The sequence below is a fragment of the Abramis brama genome, assembly GCF_963993115.1.
Source record: "Abramis brama genome assembly, chromosome: 5".
Taxonomy (NCBI): domain Eukaryota; kingdom Metazoa; phylum Chordata; class Actinopteri; order Cypriniformes; family Leuciscidae; genus Abramis; species Abramis brama.
This window is the reverse complement of record NC_139967.1, coordinates 32,674,294-32,686,465: the sequence shown is the minus strand read 5'-3', so window position 1 is coordinate 32,686,465 and position 12,172 is coordinate 32,674,294. Positions and strand designations below refer to the sequence as shown.

The 12,172-nt window shown below is 37.9% G+C and overlaps 1 protein-coding gene across 2 annotated transcripts in view; it reads right to left on the bottom strand.

The window, feature by feature from the left end:
* The window catches only part of slc14a2 (solute carrier family 14 member 2), a 34,318-nt gene extending 27,727 nt beyond the window's left edge, over positions 1-6,591 (bottom strand). The window contains exons 1-4 of one of the 2 annotated variants that reach the window (XM_084113913.1): positions 6,551-6,591; positions 6,133-6,342; positions 3,312-3,412; positions 1,024-1,085 (exon numbers count right to left, since the gene is read on the bottom strand). In XM_084113913.1, the coding sequence (XP_083970039.1) occupies positions 1,024-1,085; positions 3,312-3,342 (93 nt within the window). In that variant the 5' untranslated portion in view covers positions 3,343-3,412; positions 6,133-6,342; positions 6,551-6,591. The remainder of the gene's footprint in view (positions 1-1,023; positions 1,086-3,311; positions 3,413-6,132; positions 6,343-6,550) is intronic. The other variant, XM_084113915.1, reaches the window with a different exon arrangement.
* Positions 6,592-12,172: the final 5,581 nt, after the last annotated feature.

Sequence of the window (12,172 nt, the reverse complement as noted above, 5' to 3'; positions counted from 1 at the left end):
GGCCTACCAGAGAATGAATAATCCTGACTGGCTTTATTTGCACATGCGTCACACTGAAATTACAAGTGACAGCGGTTCCATCTTTATAGTTTCTTGAAGGTACTACACAACCGGTGCAGTGCAGGCAAGTATGAACTCACGAGAAGATAAAAATGAAACAGACCTGAGGGAGAAATTCTGACGGAGCACGATGTTCTCATTTTGTTTTATTATAAAAGAACCTGGTCGAATATTCCTTGTAAAAAACAAGTGAGAGTCATGTAAAGTGATTCCTGAACTATAAAACGCCTTTATCAAAAGTCTAGAGCTAAATCATCTAGATTTAGTGATAGGAAATACCTAATAGTGAGACTAAAGTTCTTTCAGGTCAGGTCCCGAAGACTACATAAACCACAGGTGACAGTTCACAAATCCCTGTAATTCATGCTATGGTCCTTCATACTATTATTGAAGGATCTGTCAAGTCATCGGTCAATGTCAAGCGCGAGTGCAGCGACATCTACGCTCTCCCGCCTTCAGCACTGTCCCTACATTCCATATACAATAGGTTGGCTATATATGGCCAACTACCTTACTCACACTAGGATACAGACAGCCAAAGGAGCAGAAGTGGTTTCCAGATGTTGACACAGACAGACAGTAATTGGAGTTTGTGATGGCTTCCAGCTGCCATGGAACACAGCCAGTGAATTCTCCAAAGGGAGTGAATGTTCTGTGCCATAACTCACACAGCAAGGTTTACAATAATAATAATAATAACATACTTTGCCATCTTGTGCGGAAAAAATTACATAGTGATTGCAATATATATATATATATTTTTTTTTTTTAAACAAAAGCTCAGGTGAGATGCTCTGACAAGAGCTGATAGTACTGACCAGAACAACACCTTTATCAATAATACTTTTCCATTCAAATTTAGAACAGCACTAAAAATGTTGCTCCTTCGGCATGTGATCTTGCAAATTACATTTTATTTTACACTTGTGAATTTGGCATGTGCTTTTATTTAAAGCAACTTACATTGCATTTTTTCAGTTCCATTGAAGTCAAAGCCATGACCTTGGTGCTGCTAGTGTCAACCTCTACAGAAATGCAAACATATATTACCGGTTGATCTTTTACAACATTTCACATTTAACATAATACTGTATATACAGTGAGGAAAATAAGTATTTGAACACCCTGCTATTTTGCAAGTTCTCCCACTTAGAAATCATGGAGGGGTCTGAAATTGTCATCGTAGGTGCATGTCCACTGTGAGAGACATAATCTAAAAAAAAAAATCCAGAAATCACAATGTATGATTTTTTAACTATTTTTTTGTATGATACAGCTGCAAATAAGTATTTGAACACCTGAGAAAATCAATGTTAATATTTGGTACAGTAGCCTTTGTTTGCAATTACAGAGGTCAAACGTTTCCTGTAGTTTTTCACCAGGTTTGCACACACTGCAGGAGGGATTTTGGCCCACTCCTCCACACAGATCTTCTCTAGATCAGTCAGGTTTCTGGGCTGTCGCTGAGAAACACGGAGTTTGAGCTCCCTCCAAAGATTCTCTATTGGGTTTAGGTCTGGAAACTGGCTAGGCCACGCCAGAACCTTGATATGCTTCTTACAGAGCCACCTTGGTTATCCTGGCTGTGTGCTTCGGGTCATTGTCATGTTGGAAGACCCAGCCTCGACCCATCTTCAATGCTCTAACTGAGGGAAGGAGGTTGTTCCCCAAAATCTCGCAATACATGGCCCCGGTCATCCTCTCCTTAATACAGTGCAGTCGCCCTGTCCCATGTGCAGAATCATCCAAATGGTCATTGGCAAACTTAAGACGGGCCTTGACATGTGCTGGTTTAAGCAGGGGAAGCTTCCGTGCCATGCATGATTTCAAACCATGACGTCTTAGTGTATTACCAACAGTAACCTTGGAAACGGTGGTCCCAGCTCTTTTCAGGTCATTGACCAGCTCCTCCCGTGTAGTTCTGGGCTGATTTCTCACCTTTCTTAGGATCATTGAGACCCCACGAGGTGAGATCTTGCATGGAGCCCCAGTCCGAGGGAGATTGACAGTCATGTTTAGCTTCTTCCATTTTCTAATGATTGCTCCAACAGTGGACCTTTTTTCACCAAGCTGCTTGGCAATTTCCCCGTAGCCCTTTCCAGCCTTGTGGAGGTGTACAATTTTGTCTCTAGTGTCTTTGGACAGCTCTTTGGTCTTGGCCATGTTAGTAGTTGGATTCTTACTGATTGTATGGGGTGGACAGGTGTCTTTATGCAGCTAACGACCTCAAACAGGTGCATCTAATTTAGGATCATAAATGGAGTGGAGGTGGACATTTTAAAGGCAGACTAACAGGTCTTTGAGGGTCAGAATTCACCTGATAGACAGGTGTTCAAATACTTATTTGCAGCTGTATCATACAAATAAATAGTTAAAAAATCATACATTGTGATTTCTGGATTTTTTTTTTTTAGATTATGTATCTCACAGTGGACATGCACATACGATGACAATTTCAGACCCCTCCATGATTTCCAAGTGGGAGAACTTGCAAAATAGCAGGGTGTTCAAATACTTATTTTCCTCACTGTAACATGCAATCACACATTTATACAAGTAAATGCTGAAATGCTTCTCCAGATGCTAGGCTATATTCAAATATTTAATGTCATATATTTTGCCTATTAGTCCAGTATTTGAAGGATTTTCTCTCCAGTGGTTTCTAAAAAGCATCTAGCATGACGCCTCTAAAAACACATCTGCTGTTTACTTGTCAAAGTCACTATAAGAGACAGTGACCATTTGTTTAAGATCCCCCAATGGTTGCAGTGCCGAAAATTCTCTTCTCAACACCTACTGATAAACAAAAGACAACCACAAGGCATGACAGTTGTATAGAGTTTATGGCAATGGGCATGTTTAATGCTGTTCATATTTTGCCATGACTCTAAGACTGATGGGCTACACAATACTTTGTTCTTAAAGACTTTAACATCCAAGGGTCACCGTAATTTTGCCAAGACAGACATGTTCCTGTCCCAAAATTTAGTCCTTTCCCTATCCCTACCCCTACACCTATTCCCTACCCATAACGTTTCCCTAAAATCAGAGAGAAGTGATAGGTGAATAACACTGATGTTGAAGCACCTCACCCTGGTTCTAAGCCTGGTTTTAAACTTGACATAAACTTTTAACTTGTCCCTCAAATCTGATTGGTTGATTGGAAATTTGTTCCAGGATCAACAAAGATGTTGATCCAGGAACATGTGGTACTTGGTGAAATCACGTTCACCAACATCCAAGTTACTGACCTGTCTGTAAGATCTGATGGGTTTCAAACATCACCTGGCCTGCTGCAATTCATGATGCTGTCATCAGATCCTGATTTTGCAGAGATGATATTTTGTTGATCCTGGAACAACATATATTTGAAATATCTCAATCCCTAAACCTGATGCTACTCATAACATTATCTCTAAATTAAGAGGGAGATGATAGGTGAATAACACTGATGTAGAAGACTGTAAAAAATATTGTTGGTTTAACTTAAAAAAGTAAGTTACCTGGTTGCCTTAAAATGTTGAGTTGATTGAAAATAAAAATTTGAGTTAATGCAACGAAGGAGATTGGTTTAACTAATAGAAACTCAAAATATTATGTAATCTGAACCACATTAATTATCTAAATTGATTTGACAAAAGATAAAAAGTTGTGATAATGCAATTTTTTTTTTTTTTTTTACAGTGAGCTTACCCTGGTTGTAAGCCTAAACTTGACCAAAACTGTAAACTTGTCCCTCAAATCTGATTGGTTGATTGGAATGTTGTTTCAGGATCAACAATGTTAATGTTGCACTGAAATCAGGTTCTGCGTGCCGGGCACACAAAAATAAAAACGCTAATCATCCTCATCCTCATGTCACTGCAAACATTTCTTTGTGAAGAACACAAAATTAATTTTTTTAAAGTTTAGGGAAAGTAAAAAATTTCATTCCATACTTTTTTTGGGGGGGGGGGTGTGTGTGCATGAATTACAGTTCATGCAGTGCATTACATAAAAATAAATGCTTCACATTCTTAAAATGTAACAAAAGAAGCATACCTAAATTTGAAATAAATGCCAAATAAAATGCCTCACAGCATAAAGTCTAACCAGATGTGTTATATTTTGTCATATTTAGTAATTTGACTCAATGTAACATGTAAACCTGAAATGAATAAACACTTACAGTGCCTCTGCACCTTCTAATCTGGCCTACTTTACTTTGCACTGAACATAGTGCCTTCACGATTACCGCGGTGCCTCTGATTAATCACAAAACCCTGCATTGTATCCTCACACATGGCAGTTTGAGGGGCAAATGGTTGAAAACCCTTAACATTGACAGACCAGATGTTGGCAACATCCCCAGTTTTACTCTAAATGAAATGGCGGCAAAAAGCCAACAACCTGAGCTGCTTTCACTATGAAATTATATGTTTACAATAATGTGCTATTGCTGGGGCACAGGAGTGCAGTTTCTCAAGCAGCGGGAAAATGAAACCAGCTGTGAATAGTCAGGAACAGTTTGGGTATGGATAAAAAAAGAAAAAATGACGGGTAGACAGAAGACTCTTTTCATTAATGTGTCAAGTTTTAGATCTTTAGGGTTTTCAGGTTACATATTTTATTCGTTTGTTTGATTCAGCCCTTACTATTTTCCTTACGCACTTTCATGCCCAGCATTACTTAATAAAAAAATTGCAAAAACTGGGGTGAATTGGGCCAGTTATTGGAGTATTAAAAAACGGTTGTAAAATTTGGATGTAAAGTTGCAAAATTGGCTATAACTTTACACATTAACGGTTAGTAAGGATTTTTTCACACTAAAATTATTGGTTATACTTTATTTTGATAGTCCAATTTAGACATTCTAACAAGTAACTTTGCAACTACATGTCAATTAAAGCAACACCAAAGATTCTTTTGTACCTTAAAATAAAGTTTCCAAAATCGTTTCAGTGGTTCATCAACTCGTAACAGGGTGAACGGCACTTCTGCATTCGCTTTGCGACCCTCTATCGGCTATAACCACACTATGCAAGTTCGCCAGATCGGGTAGCGGATCTGTAGTTCATAAGAAACTACAAATTTGACTTGCTTTACGGCAAGCATTACTATAGCCGATAGGTGGAGCCTATATAAAAAATTGCCGTTTCTGATGTCGCAATACATCATACGGTCAGAAAATCATGCAACATACTCTGCCTTGTCTGTGGACATCGTTATTTCCAAATCCGGTGCTGGATAAACAAATAGCGTGCGTGCGACGGTAGGCTAAATTATTTACAACAGCGGTAATTGACAATTCTGCTTCCAACCTGTAGGGGGACCGAAGAAGAAAAATGCTTTGGTGTTGCTTTAACTCTCATTAATTTGCAACTACATGTCAGCTAACTCTCACTAGAGTATTAGTAGACTGTTAGGTTAGGTTTAGGGTTAGCAGAATAAGTTGACATGTACTTGTTGTTGCTTATGTAGAATGTCTGGACCATCAAAATAAAATGTTAGCAGATATTAAGCAGATAGTCTACTAATACTCTAATGACTGGTAGTTGACATGTAGTAGCAAAGATAATTATAGTTAGTAGAATATCTAAAGTGGACTATCGAAAAAAAAAAGGTGATATGACTTGATATGAAAGGTGACCTAATCATCTTAACGCGTATTGTTTGTGGCTATGCTAAAACGGCAAGTATTACAGTTCACTTAGGTATTGGACTCATTCATTTCCATTACAGGTGCCTCGCTGTAACCCATATTTTTGTTTTTCATACATAAAACGATGGAAAGGTTCAATTATATTTTTGTGGTAATCAACATTATTCCACAAATTCTGTCGATTGAGCTTAACTTGTAATGGTCCCGGGATATTCCTTTAATAGTGTTTCTGGTACCAAGTAAAAAAAGAAAAGAAAAAAAAAGTACATGGAAAAAACCTAGAGGGTTATATAATGTATTTGCTCAAAGAGCACTTGAATCCAAAACAATAAAGAGAAGAAGAAAACACTGCCCTGAAGTGAAGAGAACAAAATAAAATCAACACTCATCACTGTGATGGAACCTAAGCAACATAAACAGTAACATATTACCTTCTTCCATTTCTGACTTCAGTGGCGTTACATAATGTCACAGTCATCCACCGTTTCAGATTCAATTAATTCTCCAGAGCGACTGGGTCAGTTTGCCTCTAGCAATCGGGTGTTAAGTGCCTTGCTCAGTATTAGTGAACTCTCACCAGCTCTGCCGTGGCATCAGCCACTTCTTCCTAGCATCGATCTCACGTCTTTAGTGCTTGAATCCTGTATATTGACACATGGTTATTATCATTTGATATGTGAGATCATATGGAGTGGCCACTGCATAGTCATCCTAAAAACAAGTGAGTCCCATGCAAACGTATGAAAAGCTTGGAGAGTGAAGTGTTTCCAAAACAAAACAGACACGGACACTAACATAACAGTGTAGTTCTAATGTTTTAAGAGCTGTGCCGTAGGAAAAATGTCTCACCTCGGCGTCTGAGGACCTAACCTTTCAGATCCTCACTGTATGTTTGGAAAGAGAGCGCCGGAGAAGGAGACTTGCGTGCTTTGCTCCGAGCCTTGAGTTAGCCTCACTAATTACTGCGAATAAAAGCGCCTTTTTACTAAACAGTAACCTGAGTGCTCTGCTGGGAGAGTTTTCCTGTAAGTAGCTCTCAGGAAGAGCAATCAAAGACTTGGAGAAACAAGGGGAGGGGGGGGGGAAGTTACAAGAAAGTAAATCTCAAGTTCAAGTCACTGCGTCTTGCAGGAAAAATAGCACAAGGAAAAGAGTGAAAGTATGATTGATGGTTCCTTACATAAGCAGAGTGCAAAATGGATGAGGGATTTCTGAACAGTTTTAAAGGAGGAATATTTGAAAATCCTCACGTTTTTATATTTATAACTCAAATCACCTGGGGGCCACTTAGGTTTTCCATTAGGGAACCAGAGGAACACTTGTTACACATACAAATGGTTTTACAAATTACATTGAACAATATTCAGTTATCAGCACAGTTACATGTAGTGCATTCAAAAATATTTTTTAAATAATAATATAAAATGATACTATTATGATATACTGAATTTTAAGCTAATAAATAAATAAATATAAATAGATATATATATAATTATATATATATTAATGTAATAATAATAATTAGAATAATTAATTAATATTCCATAATTTGACATTTCTGCTTTCATATATATATATATATATATATATATATATATATATATATATATATATATATATATGTATGTATATGTATGTATATGTATATATATATATGTATGTATATGTATATATATATATATATGTATGTATATGTATGTATATGTATATATATATATGTATGTATATGTATATATATGTATATATATATATATATATATATATATATATATATATACACTCACCTAAAGGATTATTAGGAACACCTGTTCAATTTCTCATTAATGCAATTATCTAATCAACCAATCACATGGCAGTTGCTTCAATGCATTTAGGGGTGTGGTCCTGGTCAAGACAATCTCAAGACAATCTCCTGAACTCCAAGCGTGGCATGGTTGTTGGTGCTAGACGGGCCAGTCTGAGTATTTCCCAATCTGCTCAGTTACTGGGATTTTCACGCACAACCATTTCTAGGGTTTACAAAGAATGGTGTGAAAAGGGAAAAACATCCAGTATGCGGCAGTCCTGTGGGCGAAAATGCCTTGTTGATGCTAGAGGTCAGAGGAGAATGGGCCGACTGATTCAAGCTGATAGAAGAGCAACTTTGACTGAAATAACCACTCGTTACAACCGAGGTATGCAGCAAAGCATTTGTGAAGCCACAACACGCACAACCTTGAGGCGGATGGGCTACAACAGCAGAAGACCCCACCGGGTACCACTCATCTCCACTACAAATAGGAAAAAGAGGCTACAATTTGCACGAGCTCACCAAAATTGGACAGTTGAAGACTGGAAAAATGTTGCCTGGTCTGATGAGTCTCGATTTCTGTTGAGACATTCAGATGGTAGAGTCAGAATTTGGCGTAAACAGAATGAGAACATGGATCCATCATGCCTTGTTACCACTGTGCAGGCTGGTGGTGGTGGTGTAATGGTGTGGGGGATGTTTTCTTGGCACACTTTAGGCCCCTTAGTGCCAATTGGGCATCGTTTAAATGCCACGGCCTACCTGAGCATTGTTTCTGACCATGTCCATCCCTTTATGACCACCATGTACCCATCCTCTGATGGCTACTTCCAGCAGGATAATGCACCATGTCACAAAGCTCGAATAATTTCAAATTGGTTTCTTGAACATGACAATGAGTTCACTGTACTAAAATGGCCCCCACAGTCACCAGATCTCAACCCAATAGAGCATCTTTGGGATGTGGTGGAACGGGAGCTTGTGCCCTGGATGTGCATCCCACAAATCTCCATCAACTACAAGATGCTATCCTATCAATATGGGCCAACATTTCTAAAGAATGCTTTCAGCACCTTGTTGAATCAATGCCACGTAGAATTAAGGCAGTTCTGAAGGCGAAAGGGGGTCAAACACAGTATTAGTATGGTGTTCCTAATAATCCTTTAGGTGAGTGTATATATAGATTTAAGTACAAAATATCAATGCTTGGCGGGCCTTATGAAACTATGTTTTCGGTCTAATTTGGTAGTTTGAGACTCAATCTGATAAGCTTTACACTATCAAACACACCTAATCTCATGTCTTTCATGAATATGAGCCTTTTGATTTCATCCATCTTCGCACATTACCTGTGGTATGAAGCGGTCTTCATTGAAATTTTAAGCATTCATCCCTATAAATCAAGATTTCTCATTCAGGGGATAGAAAGACAGTATCATATTCTGACTCTGCTCTGACATGTAAATCAAAAATCCTGAGTGAGGGGGCTGCTGACGGGTTCTGGGGCGAATGTGTTTTAAAACCCTCGTCACGTAGTCCTCAAAACACTAACAGCTTCATTCGCTATCCAAATTGCTGCAAGTCAGGCTGTCACCGTAGCAACTGCAGCTGCTACCCTGCCAGTTGCCAATCATAAAAAATAGCATCCTTTGCGTCCTGCGACATATATGCACATTGTGAAGCGTAACCCAAATAGTAAGTGGTGCTTTGAGGAATAATAGTAGATGGGAGGGAGTCAAGAGGGAGGGGTGGCTACATTCAAGCTGAGGTAATTACAGGCAGATGGAGAGGAAGTGATTTGCTATAGAATATTTCTTCTTTCTTCAGGGATTTTCAATCGGTTTGATGCAATATGTGAATGCAGGAAGACCGTTTCTGTCCAGAGTCTTGAATTTAAAGAAATGAATGCATATCAAACTAGAAAAAATATGAATAATAATGAGAGGCAATGGGTCACATTTAACAGTTTTGACCATCTGCAGCGAGGAAGGATTATATATATATATACAGAGCCACAATTTACTTTAATTATACCATTATTTACAGATATTTACTGACTGTTTATTGCATACATTATATGTTGTAAACATGTGCATCTTAAGGAAATACGGTATATTTCGCAAATTGAAATGGTTTAAACCTTGAAATGCCAAAATATTATAATATTACAAAATGCACTTCAAAAGGCGCTTCAAAATACTGTACATTTCCAAACCTAAAATTAATTTAATGTAAATGCAAAATGTAAATATATAATAATTAGGGAATCCAAATAACAAAAATGTATATATATCTAATAGCAATATACTTTTGGACATTATAATATATTTACATGTGAAAATATTCCAATATGGGATTTATCATCTTTGAAATCAAGGTGAAAATGAATTATTTTCAAAAACACTTGCTATGTTTTATTATGCAAGAAGATCAGTTGGAACAAATCCTGAAGTCTAATTTCTAATAGCATATTAGGCTAGCTGACATTTTGCAGCATGTCAATGTCAAGATGTTGACAGCAAGCACATTCAGTGAAGTACAGTTAGGGGACAGACGATGACATTGGCTTGTTTATTTTCTCTTTTTATAGGTATGTCAAGCCCTAACTCACATAATTAGGGGTAACATGGCTGCGCTGTGAGCGACGCATAGCAGTAGTGCCACAGATGAGTCACGCCAACATGATTCACACAAACAACTCGTTATCATCTGCACCCCATTACCTCTAATAGCCAGACCCCTGTCATCTGTTTTCGATTTCAAAGCACAATTATGACTTTTCAACAGAATTTACAGTCTCAAAATTTCCGCACTGCACATAATATTGACGAAATGTTGCGGCGTTGTAGACGTACGCATTCACCAGCCTGACTTGAGACATTTTATTCTAGCCAAGTGGAGCCCTGGAATATTTGGGCAGTTCACCCAGCTGCCATGGCAACAGGAATTTTTTACAGAGGCACAGGCCTATGGTTAGATGCTTTTCACTTTGCCTTCACCAACCAACGGCTGGGATTTGGGCCAATCCGTTTATCTCTACTATGCAGAGTTGTAATAATGCAGTGAGAGGGAATGAGGTGTAGAGCTTGATGAGCAGGGATTCCCTCTCCTAAACTGCACACTGACACCAATTACATGTATAGAAGACAACCTTGCTAGATTTGAAAGGTAAAAAGAACAAACATTAAGGGAAAATAGATTTTGTGAAGTGAAAACAACAACCACCATTTAGAAATCAATGCAGTTACACTACAGTTCAAAAGTTTGGGGCTATTAAGATTTTTTTAAATGTTTTTAAAACAAGGGCTATTCACACATCTTACTTCACGTTTCATATTGCTCATCATTTACCCGGGGTTAACAATTAATCCTGGGTAATTATAAGCTGACATTTAAGCTCTTAAATGACTTGACTTAAGTCAAGTCGAGTCCAGCAAAGGATCAAGTCAAGTCAAGTCAAGTCACAGTAACAAGTAGAGTTTGGCCTCAACTTTATTTTTCCCTCAGAAATTATGAACTTTCTTAATTATACATTTATACCATAATATTAATAGTAATAATAATATAATTTATTATAGTTCGTAATTATAATTATTAAAATTCTTAATTATTGTTAATTATTATTGTAAATGATAAAACAGTTGAAGATAAATTCACAATTGTAATGCATTAATTATACTGGTTTTATAGTAAACTTTGCTTATGTACATTTCTATATTTTTTTAATGAAATATCACCTACAGGGAAGTGACAGAAATTAACTTTCCAATTACGGGCCAACATCTGACCCCTTAAATTTATACCTAATATCTAACCTTGTTAATGTATATGTAATTTTAAGGGTGAATGCATTTAAACTGCAATTATAACTTGTAAAACTTTAGTTTTAAAACTTTAAAACTATTTATAACGGGGTGATAAATTATACTTTTAATTAGGCCTGTAAAATTAAAACAGCAACTAGGTGGCGGCAAATCGCTGTCTTGATGAATGAGTCATTGAAGCATTCATTCAACTGATTCATACAAAATGCTGAGTTATGCATATAACTACTGTTTCAAGAAGGAGGGAAAAGAGGTACAACACATGAATATGGGACATCGCACTCTTGCGGCATTTGCTGAAGACACACGTTTATTCGTGCCTGAAAGGCCAATGACGCATGACAATGTGGGCGGCGTTACTTGCCCACAGCATTTAAATGCAGTCACATGCATCATCCCCTTTGTTCAGTCCAGCTCTTAACCAAGCCTCCGACTGCACAGGGCTCAGAGGTGTTGTACCTCGTTTCCCTCCTTCTGGTAACAATAGTTATATAAATAACTCATAAGCCCAACTGGCAGCTTCACGAAAGTCTTTAACCATGCCCATGACATTTCCATGCCCCTAGTAGAGTGCGCACACCCCTGCAGGCAGTACCAACTCCGTTTATGCTATAGACATAGATTTCGACAATCCAATGCGAAAGACGTCGCTTAGATAGCAGCTTCCCATTGGAGTTCCCACTTCTCGAGTAGGAGAACATTATTAAAAGCTGGTCAGACGAGTGCATAGCCTGCATCTTGCCTGCGTACAACTCGCACAAGGCACAAAACAAGTCTCCTGTCTTTTCAAAGATTTTAAAGTGCGCACTTCCGACATGACTCCCGACATGACGTGTATACGATGCGACAGTAGCCACA